The sequence below is a fragment of the Kryptolebias marmoratus genome, linkage group LG3 (genome assembly GCF_001649575.2).
Source record: "Kryptolebias marmoratus isolate JLee-2015 linkage group LG3, ASM164957v2, whole genome shotgun sequence".
Classification (NCBI taxonomy): domain Eukaryota; kingdom Metazoa; phylum Chordata; class Actinopteri; order Cyprinodontiformes; family Rivulidae; genus Kryptolebias; species Kryptolebias marmoratus.
In genome coordinates, this window is record NC_051432.1 from 14,603,627 (window position 1) to 14,628,233 (window position 24,607).

The following is a 24,607-nucleotide window of genomic DNA, read 5'->3' on the forward strand; positions in this document are numbered from 1 at the left end:
GTAGCTTAGTGTGCTGTATGTAGTCAGTCATGTCAGATGCCTTCATGATTCAATACTTTACTGTTCATATCTACTAAAATAGGCCTAAATAAAAAACTTATGATAAAGAACCCCCTAAGCTCAAGATTTTAAAACTGATCATTACAGTAAGTCTGAATGTTTTCCCATTTCATCCACAGTTAGACTTAGAACATCAGTGGATCATTCAAGGTCAAAGTGTCACCTTTCTCTTTTGCTTAAGCTAATGTGTGGAAGAGACTCCTCAAAGGCACTCAACTTATCTTCATTAGGTTCAGATTTGACATTTACGAGGCTGCCGAGCCGGTGGAAAGCGGCTGAGTCTAGGTCAGGATGTCCTATCCCTATATGCCAATGCAATGCTCAGGTGATTATATGAGGGGCCATCCACAAGGCCAATCTCTTTTAGGAGCACTGGCCCATGTCTGATGAGGCTTTTCTGAATTCTATACATTTAAATGGCTGAGGTGCCCTCAGCTCAGTCCCAGCCTGTCCTTTGATTTACTTAGATGGACTTGACAAGATGGATCTCCATGTAAAACATTCTGCTTTTTATGCAAATCAACCCAACGACGACAACGCCATGAATAGAATTAAAACAATGAATACAAACACCTTGTATTTCTAACCAGCGGTGTGGCGTGATGGTTGGCATAACTTGGTTTTAAATTTCCATCTTAAAAACTAAGAGTGGACCGTGGACGTAACCTCAGCCAAAAATTACATTACTTATGTTTGGGGATTAACTTTGGCAAAGTCTCAAAGCAGGTTCACTCGCATGGCCTTATTTCCCGTCTTCTGCCGAATTACGCAAACACTGTACAATTCAAACAGGGGCTCTGTGTTTTGTCGCTGATGTGAGAGGCTGTGGGATTTTTCCATAATCATATGTGAAAGAGGGGAAGCCCTGTAGAACAATGAGGAGGCAAATCAGGGTGAGTTTCTCTTTATACACCAAGAGGCAACACAGATGTGCATGCAATTCCCTGCACACCAACACATAAATGAATGTGTATGCACAGTTCTTTTAGGGGGGGTTGAGTGGTCGAGGCAAGACAGGAAATAATCATGGTTTTTAAAAACATGACACTGGTATCCACAGCCCTAACACTAACCCGTGCTTCCAATTTTTTTTTTTTTCCAGAACCAAAATGCACACAAACAAACTGTGGGTCTTTATGCTGATGAGCACACAGAAATATACAACTGGAAATGCATGCCTATAAATAAATTTCCACACACATTTTTATACGAATGTGTCTACGCAATATCTCGAGAAATCTCTTAAGTGTGTGTATGTGGGGAAGGTTGCAAGTTCTGGGAGTTGGCGTCTGCCAGATAGCATGGCAGGAATATGGAATCTGCAAACCAAAAAGACAAAATCATATAAACCAGTCTACTATAAACATACACAATGACACACACAGATGCACACACATCTGTGACCCATCCCCCTTTCCACTGCACTGCCCCAGGGCTCGCCTTAATGCAGCCTACCCTGGCTAACACCACAACTCAGGCTGAAACAGTTGTCACTCAGTAATGACAGACTCTGGGGACACTTTCAGACCCAAAACCTTCAGTCTCAGAGCTCCTGCAGCCCCCCTGAGCCACGCCGCCGCCACCTCCCAGCGTCTGAATGTGATGAGGTCCAGGCATGAAACTCTGTTTCCACCTTCTACACAGACAGGGCACTTTTCCTTCCGCACAAACATTGCTGACGGAGAGCCTTGGATTAGCTCACAAGGGCAACACTGCTTTTGTTTATTCAACTAATTAAAGTGCTCAGACTGAACGAGCTTTCAGAGGTGAAAACGCAGCAGACTGGACTCACAGCATCAGAGAGGGAGTGGGATGAGAAAACAACAAGCTCTTTTTATCTCCAGGGAGCAAAACAAACTAAAGATTTATGGGGACTTTACACAACAGCTAGCAAATTTTAACTTCTGTATTTTACTGATAATGGCATTAGCAGTTCAAAAATTGGCTTGTTTTATATTGAATCGTGTGGAAGAAAGCTGAAAATATTTTCTGCAAATTGCAGAAAACTGGATGACTTTTTAAACCAAAAGTTGCTGAAATTTGCTTAATGCTCTTTATGCAAACTAAATAATATTTCAGACAGTAACTCTGACCAATATTTGTGCTCATCTTAATTACTCATTTTTATAGTTCTAACTGGGATGGTACAGTGGGAGAATGCCATATTAAAACAACTCTGATCATATTCTCCTGCCTCTGATGGTTCTGTGTGTGTTGGTAGATTAATCAGTGGTATTGTAACTGGAACAGCTTGGCAGAAATAGTGAAGTACCAGGGACCCAATTTTCTGTTGTGTATTTGAGTGTGTGTGTCTTAAGCAGAAGAATGGGTAATGGGCTGAGTGTGTAAATGACCAGGCAGCTCAGATAATGAATCTGCATGCTTGTATGTGTGTGTGTGTGTGTGTGTGTGTGTGTGCGCATGTGTGTGGATAAAGGCCATAGCACATCTGGATGGGAATTAGGGTGAATGAGGTGATAAATCAAGGATCTACCCCTTGTGCCCGCAATGCTCCAGTCAGTGAGCATGAAGGGCAGCGATACGGTGGAGGCAGAAGGTTGCTTGGCCACTTCATATACTCTGAACTCATCTCCATTTAGACCTGAATGCCAAGTGAAGTCTTATTTATTACAGAATGAATCTTGTTTCCATTGTTTTGTCCATTACTGCCCTTGGTTATAGAAACATACTTTAAATGCAAAACCTGAAATTCACAGCTACATTCCTTTTTTTGCAGTTGCACTCTGACTGTGGAGTGGGATTCTGTTTTTTATGATGCATTAACAGTGGGTGGGGGTTACAGCATAATCAGTTTTTTACATGCATCACATTAGAAAATTATGAAACAATTCTCAAATGTCAAAAATCAAAGTTGTTATTGTTCATTTGTGCTGCCACTTTAAGAAAGTCTGCAGAACAGTTGCTGCCTGGTATTGTTTTGTCCAACTACAGCTTGTTGAGGCAGACATAGTTAAACGTGCTGCGCTAAAGCTGCCTGTTTTCATATATTTTTCATCTTTTCTTCACTGAAGCCTGAAGGATTTATCTGTAAATAATAGCTGAAGTCATAACAAGACTGTCGTTAGTGATGACTTTGAAATGCTTGATTTGTGTGTAAATTCCAGTAAACAAACATGATCCTAACCATATTAGCTTTTTGACGGAGTTCTCAATATTAAGTTAGCTCCTATGACAACTGTTAACCCGCTGCCTGTGATTAATAGGGTTTTTTGACATATGTTATTGTGCACTTTTTATGAGGCATGAAAATATATAAATCAGTGTTTGTTTATGTAAAATAAATCAAGTCATTTTGATTTTTAACCTAGTGCTTTAATCTAGAGATAGGTTTTAGCTTAGTTTTCAAATTGCATGTATGATTCAAAGTTTGCACAGATTTATTATTTTAATAGGTTTTTCAATTTTTCTTATTGGATTTTGAAACACTTTTTTCATCTGAAAAGATGCTATAAAAATAAAAGAAAACTCAAAGGCAACAGTTATTTAATAAGGGAATAAGCCACATTTTAAACAAACATCTTGGTTTGCCTTTGAGTTGAATAAAATTCAATAGGTAGGATATTTTGAAATATTAGGTTATCTTTGAGATGTTTCTCTCGCTCTAATTTATTTTTTCTCCTCATCTTTTTGGACTTTACTGTAGCATTTACATATTACCAGATCCCAGCAATTATGTTTCAAAACAACAAAAATATGGCTAAACTAAGAGCCAGGTTGCAATAAACTTAAATTATTTAAAAAGAATTTTAAACTTTTTTTATATTAGGATAACAACAACAGAATGTAGCCCCTTTTGGTGCTAAAGCTTTGATGTCAAAACGGCTGATGTGAGCTGGGTCAATTGTCTTTGCTGCTGGCAAGCTGCGTTATCCAGCAGATTGGTGAAGTTGTCAGGCCAGTGTTTGGCTGTGGGCGAGCTTGCTGTGTTTTCCTTTTCAGTGCTGTGTCTTGTGCGGTTGCTTTCGGGCAGGCCAGAGTAGCTTGTGTGTGCAGCAGTTCAAAGTGCTGGGAATGAATAATGAATGAAAGCCAAGGAGGAGGCTTTAAGGCGTTAAAGTGGAACACTTGGTGGAGTGCTTTCAAAAAAGGTATTACACAAGGGGAAAGCTTTGCTCAGCAATACCTGCCAGTAGGCTGTTACCTTAGCTCTCCTGTGCCACTCTATAGGCAATTTAACGTTGCTAATGGCATCAAAAACCTCTCTGAAATACAGATGCCTTTATAATATAGTCATGTTAAGCATCCATTTGAGAGTGCTCCAGTGTACTTACCGTAATAGAGTATTTTTGTACCTAACTCAGCATAATCTGATGGAGGAGTTAAATCAGCAATGTATTAAAACGTCTGTATACAATCTTGCAGCCTCACCTCTCTGAGCATGGGGTCGTTGATGGAGCTGAGGTTGACCGTGCCTTCGTAGGTTAGATAATAGAAAACGTTGAGCGCTCTAGCAGCTTCAGGTCCCTGCTGCTTGTAGCCAAAAATCAAGTCGATCCACTGGTGAAGCTGACAGGAAACAAACTCGCTCTCAAGAGCCTGTAACAGAAAAAAAAGAGGACAGAAGATTATGTGTATTAGAAATATCAACATATGAACGCCATTTAAACACCATCCTTTGACCAAATGCTGCTCCCCAAAAATGTTCCTCGTCCCATTACTGAATCCTAATGTCCCTCAAAGGCAAAATGCTCAGAGAAAGCAGAAATCCCGTTAATTGTTCCTGTGATAGAATCTGCAGATGATTTTTATCACAAGCAAAATGCACAGTGTATCTAAATCTGATCATAAGGGAGCATCAAAACTCTAGTGGCTCATTAGGGAGTCATTTCAGCTTCTGTCTTTGTTCTTTCTCTGCTGGTTGTGAGCCGACAGGAGCCCAGTGTTATTCCTCCTGCAGACGTCTCTACGTCGCCATTACTGAGATACAAGCTGTTTTCTCTCCTCATTAGCCGGCAAAGGAGGGGAAAAAAACATTTATGGTTTTCTCATAAAAACAGGCAATAGTGTTAATTTGTGTAAAGCCGTCGGCTCACAAAAGCCCTCTAAACACGACAAAATTAGAATGAGGCAGCCCTTGATTGTCATTGCTGCCTTGTGTCACATTAATTTGTGACTAAACATTAGCCTGTGCTGCACTTAAATGGCAATTTATATCATTTAAATTTTTACTGCACGTGCTAGTGCATCCCTCACTTAAATGTGACTTTCTGACAGGTCATTTTGCATCTAATTTCTCCCCACTTGCTTAATTGCAATTTTTAGCCGGGGAGCCGAGCCCATGTCTAAAGAGGAAACTGCGTGCAGCTCAGGTGTGATGGTGTTTCCCTGCAGCATCAGAGCCGACTAAATTTTGGCTGTCACAAAGCCCATGATCTGTACTGATGAGAAGCTTAGCAGTGAAAGTATTTAGCAGATGATGACAGAAAAGGAATAAACACTGGGGTATTAAAATGGAAAACAGATCAGGAGAAAAACAAAAAGGTGCTAAAGTTCAGGATTTAGGGCTGACTGCTAATGCTAAAAAACCTTTTAAGACAAAAATAAAACGGATTAATAAAAACTGAATGCTGGCGTTTGTTACAATCCTTTTTAATAACGTAGTATTAGAAACCAGAACAACCCTCCTTTCTCCTCTAAGGGCAGTCAGATCGAGGTTCAGTCGTGCGTGTAGGTATGTCTGTATATGTGAAAGAGAAAGATCAGTTCATTATGCGTTAGAATTGACCTTCGACAGGCCCTGCTCCCATTTCTACAACTAAAGCTGGGACTGATGGGCATTTAATGTGCACAGCAATCAACTGTCAATCAGTCTGGGGAAACAAAGAGCAGCCATGTTATTGCAGCTCCCTCCTCAGAGGCCTGACTTTCTGTAAATCACTCCTGTGGGCTATTTGAAGATGGTGAGATGCAGAACAAGGGTAAAAACTTGAGTGCTCCGTCTCAGAACTGTTTGTTCAGTCTTTTTTGTGACAAAAGACCCAAGAGTTCTTAATGACTTAAATTAAATGTAGAAATTTAACCTCAGTGTTTGAATGTATAACGCTTAAAATAAAAGATCATTTGCCTCTGCTTGTGGAAATGCCTTGATCTGGTTACCTTAAAGCCTTTTAATTTGGAACATGAATCAGCAGCAGGATTATCAAAAAAACTCAGACAAATTAGGATTAAAAGTATCCCAATGTGTGTCATCGTTTTGGTCAAATAAAAACTACAACATGTTTTCTCAACAAAACATGCTGAAATGTGTGACAGCATCAATATGCTCATTTACATGTGGAAAACTGGATATGTAGAATTAAAGCTGTTAAATGTATAAAACAATAAAAGTGAAGTGCCGTCACGAGGCACGTTCGATTACCCGATAACTAAATGTTAGGTGAGCAGGTGTGGAAGCGTTTCCTCGTGTGGAAACACTGTGGAAACGTCTGAGCAGAAGGCTGGGGCAGATAGATTCCTGAGGTGGGATCCAAGAAGAGAACCAAGGCGGATTATTGATGTGCCAATTAGCAGCCGATGTGTGTGTCTTCCCCAACCCACAAGGGACTCACTGATAATTAATGAATAATTTAGCATGCCTTTATGTAAATGCTAACAGGGGGTAGAAGTCACTGGAAAGCCTCATTTCTATTGTTACAGGTTTGATAAAGTACGCCTCGAAAAGGGAGGTCCTCTTTGTTGTTTGCTGAGATTTGTTTCAAACACCAAAAACTCTGATGCACAGGAAGACTGCTAATCAACGCAAGCTCGCATTAAAATATACATCCCTATATCTGGTCTGAGCTACATGTTTATATTGCTTTCAAGCCAGTTAGCCGTGCTGTGACGTGAGTTCCAGTGAAAACGGATAATAATGAACGAGCCTCATCTGCGGGAAAGTTTCAGGTTACTCTAATTCTTTCCTCTGTGAGACATCTGTAGCTCGAGTTCAGACGTTAAGCCTTTAAAGAAAACCAAAAACAGTCAAATAAAAATGACAGGTTGACTATGTGTCTGTCAATATGTTACAGTTTAGAAGGAGTTAAAAGTTTTAAACATACTATCCCAATTAGAGACATCAGACGAGGGGTGGCAAGTGATCACACTTAGCCAGCTGGGGGACATTAAAGTGTTCTGAGAAGCAAACAGAGAAATTCTAACCTTAAATCAGCATTTGCTTCAAAGTTGTGCCTTAAAATATATTTTCTATTTGCAGGAGACTTACTTCATGAAACTTATCTTATTCTTTTATCTTATTAAATTCTTAGTAAATATCTTTCTGTCCCTAAAAGTTGTTGTGTCCAGGCTCCAGGTCTGTGCCGAGCCCGCTGGAGGAGTTTCCGTAGCTCGTTGTGTTTTGTGGTGAGCTTTATGAACTGGATCGAGCTGGATTTCACTCCAGTCTTAACGAGGTGACAGTGAACGCTTTCCTCCTTCCCTCACTGGTCCTAAAAAACCCTTTTAAGGACTTATGGAGAGCTGTCTGTAAGGATGTTAAAACATCACTTAACAAATCAATCCCCTCATTTGCATGCCAAGACTAATGTCAAGTGTGTGCACGGACATGTGTAACTGATGGTGCATGTGTGTAACAGAACACACATATATCAGTTACACACATATGTCAGTGTTTGTGTGTGTGTGTTTTAATTGATAACAGATGAATAAAGCTTACACATGTCAGTTCTGCATGTATTACGCATGTTAAAAAACAGGCTGATCAAAAGATTCTGGAAACTACATTTAGTTTATGTGAAAAAAAAGAAACAACTTTTACAGGAGAAAAATATTAAATATGAATCCTTGCACCCCTGGGCCAGAATTTAAATGAGTGAATCTCATTTATCTGGAGAAAATAAGTTTGCTGACTTTTCCCACCCCCCGGTGAGTCAATTTTGGTTTTTGGTTTGGTTCTCTTTCCTCATCAGTTGTAATAGGTAATAGAATTGTTTGTGTAGAGAAAACAAAGCATCCTTAATAGAAACAATGTTTTATCATTGTTCTTCTTTCACCCGTTTTTAATCATCCCCCAGGCCACAGCTACTCATTCTCACACATTTTTAATGCTACTCCTCTCTTTTCCTCCTGCTCTTTCTTCAAGTCATTTGATCCTTTGGATCAAGTCTTCCGGAGCCGCTTTTGCATAAGGTTGACAAGCACTCGATTAAAGGACTCATTTAGATGAGAAACGGATTCATTTCGAAGCAGGCAGAGGAAGGCTGTGCACGGCAAAGAGAACTGGGGCCTCAATTTGAAGGAGAAAAGAAAAAAGCCAACAGATGACGTAAGGAACGGGATCCTTAAAGCAGTCGCTAACGAACCATTTCCTTTATTCTCGTATTTGCACACACCAAGTGAACCCCAGATGTGTGTGGTACCTCAGTCCCACCCCCTTCCACATCAGCTAATTAGAAAAGGTCACAACTGTGAGAGCTTTGGCTAAGGTTCAATGGAGGCACTCACAAGCAAGTGGAACCTGAGACTCCAAACCCCTAATTCTCTCCTCCCATCTTTCTTTGTATCTTTTGCCCACTTAAAGAGCAACAATATCATGTTAAGGGGTGAAAAGAAGCTAAATGAGCAATCACTGGGAAAGGATCTTTTCAAAACAAACATGCCATGTTGGATTTGGCCCAATTTACAGCAAAGACGTTGGAGTAAACAATACTTACTACGAAGTAAAGGAATAAAGCAAATTATACTGATTTACAGTGGGGAGAGAATAATAAAAAATATCAATATCTTCACTTTAACTTTAGTTTATGTACAAAATTAACAGCTATTTGCAGAAGAAATGAAATTAATGCAGTAATAAGAACAGAAGAAATCTTGTGTAGTTAGATTTTTTCTTTTTTTTATAGAAAACCGCACACTGTAAACTTCAGTATGATCTCAAGAACTGCTAAAAAGCACCTGCAGAAAGAAAACCCATCAATCTTCCAACATTTTGGAAGACTAATTAAGTTAGCAAATACATCACCAGTGTGATAAGATGATAGCATCAATTGCCCAAACGCTAAGTCAACATTCTGAGCTGATTAAACATAGGAGCAGTGACCAAGTCTTCAGCTCTGAATGAAGGAATATTTGGATAGCTGTTGAAAGAAGCATAATTGTCTCTGATGATTATAGAGTTGGCTGGTGGACTGAAGAGTGGAGATGATTAGGATGAATGGCTCAACTGATCAGCTTGAGTGTATTTGGGCTTCACGGAGACAGTTATGAAAGTGGTGGGATGTGGAGAGTTGTAGCTTGTTGGGGTGGGAGTTCATGTCTGTCCTAAGAGTTGAACAGAAAACAGACTTGTTTCTTGAAGATGTTTCAGCTCTCATCCAAAAGGTTCTGTCTCTTTATCAGCCCTTAGGATTGTCATGTTTTGGTTGACCAAGAATTTACATCAGCAAATTTAATTTACATTCCTGTGTGCATATGACAAGTATACAAGTTTTAAGCCCTGCACCCTCCGTGCAGACAATTGGGACATTATCCTTATCAAAAAATAACAAACACTTCAGATGTTTCCTATTTTAAGCTGCTGACTGTAGTTGATTCACATACTTCTTATCTTGTTGCTGCACGTTCAAATGTTCATTTATAGAATACATTTAACTGCTATTAGTTATTTTACGCTTAAAAGGTCACAAGATTTAAAGCCCCACATCCCAAGTACGCAGACTCTGATCCCAAAAATACAACAAGGCAGCTTCCATAAACCTGGTCCTGCTGGCTTTAATTCCCAACAACAAGAGAAGGCTTGGACTAGCTACTTGGTCAGGTATTATGAGACATCTCAGTTGTTTGGGGTCATGCGTATCTGCATCCTATTCAACCTGTCGTCGGTCAAAAGGAGGGTTACACCTTGGAATGGTTCAACTCAGTCCATCACAGAGTATTCAGAGACAAGACAACTAATGCTGCTTAGATTATGTTGTTAACAATTTACACTTAACTTCAAGAACAAGTTTTGGGTTGTGTGAAGAGAACCTGAAGCAAACCTACACAGTCTAACTTCACACCTAAAGGCTCAAGCCAAGACCCCCAACCAGAAATCATTTTACTGTGAAGTAACAGTGCCACCTAGTACATCATCGGGCTGCTGACCATGAAAATCCAAACTAAGTTTCATCACAACCACAAACTGTATTTATGTGTATAGTCCATAAGAGTAAAAATACCCTACCCATAAGGACATTTTTACTTTTATGAGTATAGTCCAACAGTCTGAGCCAAAAGACTAACATGTTAGATTGAAGGAGTGTAAAAATAGAGTAATGCTGCAGAAGGGCATTTCAGTTGAGTTTGGCTGAAGTAAAATTAGACTGTGCAGGGGTGCAGGAAAAAGACAGACAACATTAGTGAGTGAGTACTTCAGGAACAGTAGATCATCCCATTTCTCAGGCTCTCATTAGCCTCCTCCATTACATCACTGAAAAGGAGGTTAAAGAGATGAGGGGGAGGCACACAAGAAGTAAGGGGGGGGGGGCAAGGTCGTAAAACACTGAGCACACAGTAAACATGTCTGCCCGTATGCATGACAATACCCCTACAGTGAGCGCTGGCTGACATAAGCCAGATCCCCCCTCGTCATCTGCCCCACGTGGTAGTTCCCATCCTACAACAAAGCTTTCAGTGGAGACACCAGGGGAATAGATTAGTGCTCGCCTAACATGGTAAGCTGTGTTTTGGTACATGAAGCCACTTTGGCCCAGACAATGTTAAAATTTTCACTCACTCAGTCATTCACAAGTGCACAAGTACTTGCAGTGGTTTACCTCAGCTTACACATGAACTCCGTTGGGGTTACTGTGAGAAGAAGATGCGTAGGCTTGTGGGAACCACCGTATGTAGGACCCAGCAGCTCAGAGAGAGATGTTGGGATGAAAGATGAATGTAAACAGCCACATTCTTTGACTTCGTGTAGCTGGTAGCCGAGATGGAAGATCTATCAGAGTGGAACATGTTTTTGTCTCTGGACCTCACTCAAATATGGAATGACTGGACCAGTCCACATGGTAATAAAAATGTAAGCTATGCTAACAATACTGCTTTTAAACAGTTTTCAAATTGGAAAACATTATGAACATCTTCTAATGCCTTGATTTTGTCCTGGTAGGACTCATTATCACTCAGATTGGCAAAGTGTGAAAAGCTGTCATCATATAAAGCTGACAAACTTCAGAAACAGACTTTCAAGGAGGGTGTTAATATAAGAAGCTTGGGGGGTAACAGTAATCTAACTCCTCCTAATATGACACTTGTCTGTTAGCAGCCATGTAGATGCACGTCTGCAGGAAGGATTGTGGTGACGTCACCATCACTGTAACAGCTGTAAGGTCAAATGTGAGACTCCATGCAACAGAATGGTAGCACTGTTCAGAACACGAATAATCTCTGTACAAAGAAAAAAGGTTTTAATGTAAGTTAGTCAATTTTAGTCAGAGGGACATTAAGCCCAGGCAAACTCACAATCTGTCTGAATAAAAAATATTTGGCAAAAAAACATTTTTTCCCCTTTAAAGTTAACTGTTCTGGCTAGGAGTTAATACTACAGATTTGTCATTTCTCATTTCATGGAGGAACATCTCTGCTTGTGAAATGGCTACAGGTTCTAAACAACCATTCGTAGTTTTGTGGATTCCTCACATTTCTAACAGACATTGGCCAGCATTCCAATTTAGTTTGTCAAAACTAAGCTACATACTAGCTGCAATCAGAGTGTGGGTAAGATTTACTACATCTCTGAAGCTGTTGAAAAAGTCAGTTTTGGCATAAACTTGTATTTGACGTTATTTGTTATGTTGCAGTGCTAAATCTGAGCTCATAAGGTGTGGGTACAGTGTTCTTATTGCTTAGCCCTGTAGGACATGCAATTACGGAAATTTCCATTAAAGTTTTGAGAGTATTTAAGTAATTCATGCAGACTCATTCACTAAGCTTCATGCTTTGTATTTCACAGCCAATTGTGCCAAATAAACTTAATAAAGAAATAGCATGTCTTTCTTCTGTGCTTCTCAAGACTGAGTTGGTACAAGAACAATGCACCGGTGTTGCAACAGAGGAGCAGAAAATACGTTTTAAAAGATTTTATAATCACATGTTCTGATTAGGGTTCCTTATGTTAATACACAGAAGTCAAAAAGTGAGAAAACATAACAGATTTTCTTCCACTTTCATTTCACAACTCCTACTTTCAGTAAGTCGCCTTCCAAAGCACCATATGGTGTGACTCTTGCTTCTATCGGCCTAACAGACGTCACAAACTCACAGTGAGACCTGACCATTCTGACCAATCACTCAACTGAATTTGTCCATTAAAAAAGTAGAAAGACTCAGTTCTTCTTTAAGGGAGTTGCAGCTAATGTCTCTGTAACTCCACTGAGTGAGCTGAAAAAGAAAAAAAAAAGTAACATGTTGCCTATCTCTCCCATGTGTGTGGCTGGTAGCTCTGTCAACAGCTTTGCAAGAACTCGGATGACTGAAAGGAACCAAATGTGTGAATAATGGAGCAGCAAATGAGCACTGTAGGTGGGATAAGGACTGAATCACATGGAAAAAATACAATGAGTTCTGCTTGTTTCCAAGAACTGACTGAACTGACTTACGTTTTGAGTAAATTACATTTGATGCTTCAAAATAGAGATTGTTTCTTAAAAAAGTTGTGAAAAATAATTGCACTGAGCAACAGCTCGGCTTAGTTAAAAAGATAATAATGCAGTAAATTAGTGACTGTTTTTCTTTTTATGTGTGTAGCTACTTTTTATGCCTTCAAATTGCCCCTCGGGGATGAATAAAGTCATTTGAAGTGAATTAAGCTGGTAGACTGGAGTTAATCTGTCTGATGACAAAGATTTAATTTGACTGGACTTTTAAATGTTGCTTCCAAAAGAGTGATAAAATCACACTGGACTTTACAGTAAAAACACCAAAATTATATACATTGTGCTTACGTTTAAATGTGGAAATTACTGCATATTTTCTTGTTTTTGTTTATAATATAATACATTATGAAACGTAAAATAGTAGCAGACAAAATCAGAGAAACACTGTGGTTAAGGCTGCTACATGTCAGCTGTTTCATTGAAACCCTGACCCAAGACAGTACTGGTAAACATTATCTGCAAACACAAATTTACCCATGATCACCTGCTGCTTCATTAGTGGTTTGAAGACCTGAGACGTGGTCATATATAGTGGAATGTCAGAGGAGCTGACAGTGCTCTGAGAAATGTAGTTATCTGGTGGAGGAGGGATCAAGTTCTTAACCTCTCCTCTGACCTCCTGGTAAAGACAACAAGCAGCTCCTGATCTCTGTGGCATGTTGCCTCAAGATCTCTGTGTGCCTTTGTGGGCGTGTGTGTGTGTGTGTGTGTGTGTGTGTGTGTGTGTGTGTGTGTGCGTGTGAGTGAGAGAGAGAGACGGATGTGGAAATAGGGATTCTGCTTTAACAAGCAAGTATTTACTGTAAGTACTTTAATGTGGTTGTGATGCATGCCTCACTAAAAGCGCTGAAGTGCTTTTTCTTTCACTGCTTCGTCTAAAATCTAAGTATTCCGCAGCATTTCAAACCTGTAGTTGTGAAGTGAAGCCTTCAGTCTTGTGTACACTTGTTATCACCTACCACCAATAGCAAATGGGTGATAATGATTTTGCACATGCCTATGTGTATCTGGTTGTTTGTCATGTTAACAAAATATCTCATGAACGACTGGACAGGCTTTAATGAAACTCTCAGAAAGTAATCAGTGGACGTACATATATTAACTTTTGGAGTCAGTCCAATTCAACACGTGCACCACAGCCGACTGACCTTAGTAAACACAGAAAAGGATAGAACTCAGTCAATTTGATGGATTTTAAGCTAAACTGTGATGCAGAAGCAGCTGAGGCACATTTCCAACACATGCTTTGAGTGCTAACAGTTTATGTGAGATCTTGCTATATTACATGTGCTCATGCATCGACATGGGATGATCGTAGTTTTAAACTCTGGCACAGAACGTGGTGGGCAACATGCATTCCTTCAAGGAATGCTAGGCTTTTAATAGTAAGTCTGTTGCCATGCAAAGCATTTCTTGAACAACATCATTGACGAACAATGACATTTCCACCAGCAGAACAGTAGCAACCAGGCTACAGTTTGATGTAATGTTTATATCTTCTCCAAGATTTTATTTTTTCTTACCAGCCATGCAACTCTCCTCGCAGCAACAAAAACAAGCTGCCGTTTCACACAGCAGTGCAATCCTTAACTGAGATAGGCTTTTAATGGCCTCTCCAGATTGAGCCCTAATTAGCTGTTAATCATTTAAGGCTCATAACCAGAGTGGAGACAGCAGGTGTGTGTGTGTGTTTGCTAGCAAGTGTGCATTAGCGTGTGTTTGTGCATTCTGTCCTGCTGTCTATCCTCGTGTTGTGAGGCCATTAGCAGCAGAATTGCTAAAGAGAGCCAAACAGCCCATTAACTCCTTCACTCTTCCTCTCTGCTCTACGCCGCGCTCATCTCTCTCCCAACAGCACCACAGTTGCCAGCTGACACCCTCTAATGTCAGCTATCTGTCATGACCAGAGACCTGTCCACCCACACTACCCTCCCTACGCTTGTCCCCGGCCAAGTTTATGTATGATCTGGACTACTCTACGACTGGGTCTCTTAAAATGGTTTTTAAAAAAAGGGTGGCATGGCAGACAATATGTGCACTCATTCTTGGTCTAAAGTAAAATGTGCAGATTGTATTTTTTATTAAATTATGAATTTAGTTGGGGCAACTGATAAACAAGGCTCATACTACGTCTCTGCAAATGGGAACCTGATTCTCACAGAATGAGCCTATTGTTCTTTTGAGCTTGTTACGTTTCTGATCACACCTGACTGATGAGGTTGGCTGCACGTCGGATCAATACCTCAGTTTGGCGAAACAAACAAACAAATAAATTTAAAAAAAAAAGAAGTAGCCAACAGAAATTTGATCAGCCTTGGAGCTCCAGGAAGCAGGTAGGTGTGTGAGTGTAGATTTCGTGAATCAGTTCAGATTGCCTCTGCTATAAATTAGGCAAAAATTGAAGGAACAGAAGACGTTTAGGTAGCAGTAGATATGGGAGGCAATCTTAAAGCAGTAATAAAAACACTTTTGTTTGTTTTTTGTTCTGTGTTTTCTCTGTGAGGATAAATGGAAATATTTGATCCATGGAGTTTTTTTTAGGTATTCTTTTGACTAATTACTAATCATTAATTTCTGTAAAACCATAGGTTGTTTTTCAAAAAACTTAATAGTTTATTCTGGTCAAGAGGCAAAAACTCCAAGAATTAACATGATTTGAATAAGTATTTTTTTAACGTGAGTAAATATTGTATGAATCTTTTTTAAAGCTAATAAACTAACTGTTTATACACAACACACTTCTTCGCAGGCAATATAAAGCGTGTTTCTTCTCAGCACAAATAACAGAAGTGTTCAGTTCACGAAACAGCGTGCCTCCAACACAACAAGCTTCCTTCCCCATGACACATCGACGTTGGCCAAGAACGTACCGACAGCCAGACAGAGAGAGGCAGAACGTGTGATTAATGACAGAGGCCTGGTCATATCAGGAGGCTGCTTAACAGAACCCAGCAAAAAAAAACTACACGGGTCACAGAGCAAACCCAGCCTCATCAGGACCCATTACTGCTGTGGGCACACCCTAAACAAATGCTGCTCCTCAAAAACACAAGTGAAGAGGAAATCTGAAATTTGAAACCATAACCTTTTTTCTTATGAAAATTTGGCTCTGTTTACCCTCACAAACAGGTCCAACTTGCTATAAAAGTGTTATTTTAGTCTTTTTATGAATGATGTTATAACAGGCAACTGCAACCAACAGAAACTCTATCCCTGGTGGGGTTTTTTTGTTTGTTTATTTGTTTGTTTTATTCAAAAGGCACAGCAAGGCAATTTAACTCCCAGTGTTACCCCCATCTAGTTGGAGCTTTGTGTGCAGCAGTGGAGAGAACATCTACAATGAAAATATGGCAGCCAGTCAGACGCAAATATACACACTGAATATTTCTGCTTTGGGCAGAGTAGACAAGACAAGGAGATCAGAAAGAGGATACAGTATAATTCCTATGCACAGAGACACAGTTGCAATCACACACACACACCGGCATGCACCAGATGAGTGTGAACACAGAGTAGAGAGATGGGGATGTGGATAGGGATGTTAGGCATTGTTGGATCACTTTGCCAGCCGAGCAATCTGAGAGTTGAAGCATGTTGGAGGAGTGGGAGAGTCAGGTAACTGATACAATCAGGAAATAACACTGTCTCTTTGAATTAGCATTTTAAGGTAAATTTGGAGAAAAGTGACTTCAGCCTCAGCTGTTACTGCTCGTGCTTCGTATTTATGCCTGCTTTTTTTGTGCGTCTTACCTGTCGATTAATCCGCACAAACTCCTCTGGGTTTTTGGCCCAAGGTGGAAGCTCTACATCAGACACAACGGTGCCATCTTCCATCACTCCCAGGTTGTAACTGTTGGCGTTGACAAACATCTCGGGCAGATAGAAGAACTCTGGAATCAGCTCCTGAGATGAGACAGCAGAAACACATGAGTGTGAGTCTACACGGTGCTTATTTCCAACACAGCAAACAAAAAAGCTAATGTGAGCATGTCTCTGAACTGAGTCACAACCTGAAATGGTTACTGTAAAGTACACAGATCCCACGTTTAAGGTGAGATGACAATGCTTAAAAAATTAAAAGGCCTGCGATTCTTTCAGAGAATACATATTGTTTGTATTTAAAAAGAATAAAAGATTTTGAATTCATTTAAGCCCCATTTCTAATATCAACCTAAATCTGTTTCAGACACTTCTAGATTCTGTTCCAAAAGTCTGAAATATAAAAAATTATAATTACAGAACCGGACATAAACCACATTTAAAAAGTGTTTGGGACAAATCCAGGCAGATTTCTGCAGGTTGTTTGTGACCAGATTGGCGCAGATGTGATCATTTGTTAATAATACCAAGAACTATTTGTTCTAAAGTCCTAATTTGGAAAAAAAAGTCTGAACTGAGCTTTACGTATTTTTTTTTAAGTTAGTTTTCAGGAATAAATAAATATCTCAGGAAAATTACATCTCTGGATTGCTTCTGTGCTCCCTAACACTACATAAAAAGTTAAAAAAATGTTGTGTACAGATGTTTTTCACCGCTGATATATTGTCTTTGCTTGAAATAGAGGAACAGAAAAAAGTCCACTGATTTTTCCACAACAACAGGCAAGAGGAAAGGTTAGCCACATTGTCTAACTTTGTTCATTTTATTTAGTTGTCACGAACAACCTAACATATTTCTAATTTGCAGGATAGTGAAGAAAAAGGCACTTCTGACAGGAGATGTAATCCTATATGTTTAGCCATTTGTCAGCCTTAAAGCAGAACTTGCCACAGTGAGTATAAACACGAAGACTGAGTTTTAAAACGTGAATAAATCAGGATTGCATGCCAACGTTGAGCTTGGTGTTGTTATTGTTGGTTTGTCTCTCAAAATTAAAGATAATCAGTGTCCAGGATGTTTTTTTTTCTAATTGGAATGCCAGAAAATAAAAGAAAGGGAAGTGTCAAATGTACATTGCTGACATCAAACCTAATTTTGCTCTCCTTGTGTCTTCACATTCACTTTACAAAACAAGATGTTGAATAAAGCAAATATGAGAATCAGCCCAAAAAAAAAACAGGTTAAAAGATCAAGTGACAGTTTTCTTTGGGAACTTATGTAAAACATTTTATAACTACAATTAAAGACACAAACATGTTTGCAGTTTGTTATCAGACCAACAACGAAATAATACATATATACTTAAACCTACGACTTAATTTTGTTCATCTCATTATAGGTATGAAAACAACCAATCAAATGAGCAAGCAAACATTTTGGTTTACAACTACACAGCACTTCCTTACTTCTGAAATCTCTTCACAAAACTTGACCTGAAACCAAAGGTCGCCCTTTTAACGAGGCCTCCAGCTCACTCGGGTTCACTGACTGCAGCTTGCTGTAAATTTGAGCAGGAGGTCGCTTTAGGCATGCATTGCGCGTGCACGCGCGTTTCAACAAATCCTTGTGGCTTCACTCTCCAGCATTCGAGCCTGCCTAGCGAGGCCCATTATGTGTGGTGGCCCCTTTGCTCCAGCCTGGTCAGAGGCCAGCCCCTCTGATCCCCAATCCTGTCCTGTCATGGGTCACTGGAAGGGGCTCTGGCCCCTGGGCTCTCCAGCTACACTTAAACTGTTGCTACCTCTAACTCCCTTTCTCTTCTGCTTCCCCCTCTGATGCCTTTGGGCTGAGTCTAGAGGTCAGAGGATTGGGGATGAGAGGTCATTCTAGCGTCACCCAGGCTAGAGACACATTGAATCTGGGTGTTGTAACCCATTATCACCCCTTTTTTCCCAATGGCATAAGAAAACACTGGGGCTTTTTGGCCTCTGGCAGGGACAGAGGTTTGCTATCAATGGCCCCTACGTTAAAGCTAAATGGTGTACTTAGCATACCTAATTGATACATCTCATCTCTAATTCCTCCATTGCTCAGAACACAAATGTGTGCATCCAAGTGGATAAAGTCGACGGACTTTCATTTAAAAGATACTAAAAATTCCAGCTGAACGAGAAAACAAACTGATGTGGTCCAGATTTCCTCTTTGTTTTGATCTGAAGCTGAGCTCTCACAGTTTGATCCACATTGACAGGTCTAGACTGAGAGAGCAAACGAGGGCTGTTGTTGGGCTTTCGCAATCAAGCATTGGCCAGCTACACAGTAACACAATCCATATGTTTTATCTGAGGAACGTGGGTGAGGGGTGGGGTGTGTGTGGGGGGGGTGGTAAACGCAATCAAGCGTCAAAGCCCCCAACACCACTGCTGTTCCCCCTACCAGTGACCCAGTGCCAGGAGAGCAAGCAAAACCCAGCTCTGACAGCGAATGTCTAACTGTAGTTGTAAATGTTTTAGGAGGGCAGTTAAAAGAGTGCACTAGGGGAGTTCGAAGGCCCTCAGTATGAGAATGACCTGAGCTGTTGCAGGGCAGATTCAAAAGCTCAGCACTGTTTGGGGGCCCAATGGGCAGGAATTCAAGTCCATGTTATAGCTGGCTGAATCTGAGACAGACGGCTGAGACAGATGAGGATTAGTCTAATGCTTTGATCAGAAGACCAGGAAGCTTTCATAGCATAGGGACAATGATTGGTAGTGACTGAACATTTCTCTTTGGAAACATTTTTTTGTTCTTTGGTGGGATGCTGAATAGGGATTTAATTGGCTGCATTTCTCAGCACTTTATCTGTTTTTAGTATTTCTTCATATTTATACAATGCGTGTTTGTGATTTGTTGTGGACAGCACCTTAACGTCAGATGTGTCTCTCTGGCAGTTCCTCCAGGCTCTGGACAGTGAGGAGAAGGTGCGGTCAGCGTGGTCGAACTTCCCTCCTTGGAAGTTGAGGAAGAACGTTGTGAAAGGTTCCTGTAAATAAACAAATTTACAAAAATACATAAATCTGAAGCAAACTGCCCAGCAAAAACAGACAGTAATGCCAGATTACACAAAGAATCATTGGTTTTTTTCACATGGCAGCTAAACTGGAGTCAAACAACAAACAAGTGAAATAATAATCCCAGTGGCCAACTGAAGTCAATACACTTGGGCTTTTGATGTTTTTCTAATCATGTATAACCCTGTTAGGACAAATCAATAACTGTCTCTCTGATGCAATCGCCTCCATTGACATGGGCACAATGCGCTGCTCTACAGCTGTAAACTAACACTGTAGATAGTTGAGTGAGTTCAGCCTGAATATAAGTGAACCTCTCAGTTAAAAGACATTAACCACAAGGTCTCACATTATCCAGTCAAAATATTAGAACACGATTATGCATCCTAAACTTTGTGGCACAATGCATTTCTAAACACAAAACATAATTTATCATCTAATTTCTATTGTAACATCTGATATTTGAGTGAGCATGACAAGTGAGTGTTACTGGTAAAGTGGCTTTGGAATAAGCCGCCTAATGATGTGTGGGAATCAATGAGGTAATTCTACTGGGAATAGTTGCGACAGTGAGCTAGTGGGACAATAACCAAAAAAAAACCCCCAAAAAAACCTGCATGTTGGAGAAACTTAGTAACCTCCCTCTCCCAGGAGTGCAGTATAGAAAGATTGATGGAATCCATTTAACAAAAGTACTAAAAGGGAACATTTTATTGCAAAATGGACACTGTGTAAGTTCTTACAAAAAAAACAAAAAGTATCAAAGAACACCTCAAAACCAAATATGTTTTAAAGAAATTCTGAAAATGTGATTGAACTGAAAGTCAGACATTTGACTGCATTATTTCAGCTGTTTTGTCATTTTATACATACACGCTAAAGAATAAATGAGAAACATTAAGAGTGCACACTTCAATTTGTAGAGATACATTTGACCTCATTCAGTATGTAAGAAAAATAAACATTCACAATTATTTCCATATTACTGAAACTACAAAACTAGAAATAAGGCCTTTGTTCTGTAGTATTTCTTTTATTAGATAAAGAGAAATCCTATAGCATGTGTCATATTTATGATTATACAGACAATTTATTTCGTAGGGTTTATCGATACTAGGAAGGAAGCTACACATTTAGAGTTACCATTAACTGAACATGTATACAAATGCCACAACTTACAATGCGAAGCAGCCACATCAAGGTGAAGCTGGAGGTAGAGTAGTGGGTGCCATAGTGGAACTTCGGCACCTGATCGTCCTCCCAGGACTCGTATCGGTCTGAAAAGAACGCTGCTCTCTTGGGGTTCAGCGCACCAATGGGCTGTAAAAAGAAATCCAGACAAGAAACATATTGCTTTAAAAAAGTATGCAGCAAAAAAAATAACCTACATCTTTATATGACAACTGCTTTGCATGAAAGTAGAACTGAAAACAAAGCTGAAAGTGAAAGCAAAGTGAATACACGGGCTGTGTTTTTATTGTGAATAAATTTGGGGACCACTCCTTGCTGCACATCGGTTGCACGGGAAATGAAGCTGGCAACCATTGTGCAATTTCAAATGAATATTAGATGATGTTTCCCTTTAGACGGAGATCAATCCTTCCCCTCAGAGTGCTTTTTAGAGGCTGTGAAACGGAGCCCCTGCAGCTGTAGTCTGTCAGAGAAAACTAATGTCCGCCAATGAAAGAGTGCCTACGAGGAATAGCAACAGCAAAGACGAGAGTGACTTTAATTTCTGCTTTTATTAATCTGTAACTAATACACTGCTCACTAGCCCTATTTATAGCATAGAAAAAAATGTTTAAGTTGCATTAATTTTCCATTGATCTCCAAGAAACCAATAACCCTGTGCTCGGCTATTATTTAAAGACTCATTTATAGAAATCACTTTCAGGCCGGCTCAATTTTTATTAGACGTCTGCTGGATGGGCCTCATACCCTGAACCCCCCAGCCACCCATCATCCCTTCCTAACACACACACACACACACAGAGCAGATCAATGGTAATGGAATGATGGCTTTTTGAGGATGAGGGCCTTGCAGGGTGTGGATCAATTGGATCTCTTTCATATCATAGGCTGCCCGTCACAGTAAGGCTCTTCCAGGGCAGGTCTTAGGTATCGATCTGTGCTACCGCTACTGTTCTGTGTGGGTGCAGTGGAGCATATGTTTGTGTACATGTATTTGTGTATCAGAAAGAAATTCTCACACGGTGCAGTGACGGTTGCTTTCATTTTATGTGTGCATATTTTCGGTTATTTTGTAAATAGTGCTCCTCGGTGTGTGTGAAAACGCATCGTGCCGCCACACTGTGCAGCTCTCTGTTGACAGTGATACACTCTGGGCTTCCTCAGGGCCACTGGGGTGGTTGAGTACACACGGTGAATTATACATCACACCCATTGGTCTGATTTATAGCCCTAATAACAGTCGGCTCATTAAAAAAAGAAAAGGGAGAGGAGGCATATAAAATAAAAAAAAAAGACTGAAAGTGCCACAGTGACAGAGGGAAGGAGAATTGTGTGCGAGTGCATGGGGGGGGGGGCTGTTGGTTTGCTCGATCCCGACATTGTTTACTGCTGTAAATTACTGCTGGGCTCGTGCTCTCGGCTTACAGTAGCTACAACACGGCGGCTCTGACGGCCCCGTACATCACAGCGGTGCGCTGATGAAACGCCTGCTGCCGCCTCACTACAGATTGGCCTAATATGTCGTGGCACACAATAGCGCTTTGATGAGCGTGCAGACAAATGAACCAATCTTGTAGTTTTAATTAGACCAAAGAGAAAGCCACGGAATGAAAATGTACTAAAGCTTTGGAGCGGTAAACATCAGAAAATTAATGCTGGGTTAGTTTTAATCAGTTCTTCGTCAAGAAGGGAGCTGGAGAAAGCACAGGAAACAGTTGCACTAAATGGTAACAAAAATGCAAATTAACCTCAATACAACCTGGATATTTACGATAAATTTAGAATACAATGTTTGTGTAAAACTGTGACACTATTGTAAAATTTAAATCGCCTGATTTCTCTAGATAAAACAAAAACATCTGTCCAGAATCATATAGAAATTTATTAAAAATGAAATTTTAATATTTTCCTGACACTCAAGTCTGCATCATAGCCCCATCAGTGTGACCCATCAAAAATATCTTTAAAAAGCAAAAATGCTTCCATTCTAAAGAAAACCCACTCTATTAAAGAACAATCAAAGGATTTTTAAGAGTTATTACATGAGCATCATTTGCTTTTAAAATAAAGTGTCATCCTGTCGAGGTCTAAAAACTTACTTAATTTGTGCATCCCTTGGACTTTAAGTCATAAATCACACAAGCCTTTTGAACAGATTGTTTATGTCTAATGTCCATTTCATTTAAAGAGTGAAAACTGTGTGGAGGACCTGGGGGACAAACACATGGGGCACGTATGGCCAGATCAATACGCTATTAGGCGATCTGGCTGTGGGAAGCAGATTATAGCACAAAAGGTACAGAAAACGCTCAATAAATCTTCACTAGAGCTGTTTGTGTGTAAATGTGGACTACATAGTAGATAAAAATCATTTAATTGTTTGTTGAGCTTTGTTAAAAGCTGCACAACAACTTCGTTTAAGATGAGATTGTGCCTTTACTTGTAGAGCTCCTCGGCTCTGTAATGAAAACACCCCAGTAGCCCTGTGTTTTTATGAGGAAACGCATGGCGGTTAGCAAAATTTAGGTAAACAAAGAGGAAAAGGGATTTAAAAACAAAAGAGTAACGACATTTGCAGTCAGTCCGAGTGCTTATCGTGACTACAATGTTATCTCTGGGGTTGGCGTTTGATGTCACGTTGAGGGTAAAGTTTATGATAAGAAAGTCCCTGGGGTCAAAACAGCTCTGGTAGCAGAGGACATAAATTCTGTGTGGCCTCTGTTGAGCTGGCAATGATGACAGTGTGTGGCGCGCGCACACATTCATGGCAGTTCGGCTTCTCAATGTCACTGGAGGCTTCGCACATGACCTGTTTCTACGAGAGACAACCACCAACGTGACATACTGTAGGAGAGCAGGGGTGGGGTGGGGGTAAGAGAGACATGGAGGGGAAACGTGGCTGCAAGAGACAGAAAACTGCAACAGTAAGAAGAAACAAAGCACCGAAGGAAGAAAACCAAGCAAGATGGTGGTGAGTGGTGCACAAAAATCTAAAGGATGCAAAGCAATATCTTGAAAAAAAATTAAAAAAGGAAGCACAGTGCATAAATGATTGTTGGTGCAGAACTGCACAGAGGTGGGGGTTTGATTTGGGAAGCTGCACAACCGTGCTTGCCCTTTTCCAGACACTGCAGTCTGACACGGTCCAGTAATCATACACTGATATCACACACACACACGTGTCAACAACATGAATAAAACAGATGTAATAAAGATTGGCCCTGTTCCCTCCTCTCCTCTGCTGTTCTGCTCTTGAAGAAGAAGAAGAAGAAGAAAAGAGTGACAGGGCAGCAAATGATGATGTTCTTCTTCTCTAACACTCTCTCCACCTCCTTTTTTTTTTTGTGCATTCTGATTGTCTCTCCGTTTCTCCTCCTCTAACCCAAACTCCCACTCAGTCACTAAGTCCCCAGGGCTGTAAGGCTCGACTGAGTTCAGAGGCTGAGCTGTCCAAACCCGGTGGCAGAGCAAAGGAGAAGAGCAGGAAGCTGAAATGAGCTGAGAAACCAGAAAAGGGCTGCACGTTTGTGAGTGTCTGTGGGCAAGCACGGCTGTCACATTTCAGCCTACAAGTCAACATCAAGGCAGATAAACAGAGAAATTATGCAGCTTTTTTACAGTGGGTAGGGGGAAGATACAAAAATACAGAGAAAGGATCAAAAACAAACAAGACTCAGGAGAGTGAGGTGTTGACTGCTACATGTGACTGCTATAGGGTAGTGCAAAAAAAAAAAAAAGAATCAAAGCTTGAGTCAGTGTTTACTTGTGTTTGATATGTTATTTGTGCACTGTTAAAGTTTTACATTGCATCTTCAGAAAATATTTTAACTT

General features: G+C 40.3%; 1 protein-coding gene across 5 annotated transcripts in view; it reads right to left on the minus strand.

Moving 5' to 3' along the window:
• The window catches only part of lrba (LPS responsive beige-like anchor protein), a 174,937-nt gene that overhangs the window by 22,638 nt on the left and 127,692 nt on the right, over nt 1–24,607 (minus strand). For all 5 annotated transcript variants that reach the window (XM_037974594.1, XM_037974595.1, XM_037974596.1 and 2 more), the window contains exons 44-47: nt 20,765–20,905; nt 19,438–19,557; nt 16,467–16,619; nt 4,450–4,617 (exon numbers count right to left, since the gene is read on the minus strand). In XM_037974594.1, the coding sequence (XP_037830522.1) occupies nt 4,450–4,617; nt 16,467–16,619; nt 19,438–19,557; nt 20,765–20,905 (582 nt within the window). The remainder of the gene's footprint in view (nt 1–4,449; nt 4,618–16,466; nt 16,620–19,437; nt 19,558–20,764; nt 20,906–24,607) is intronic.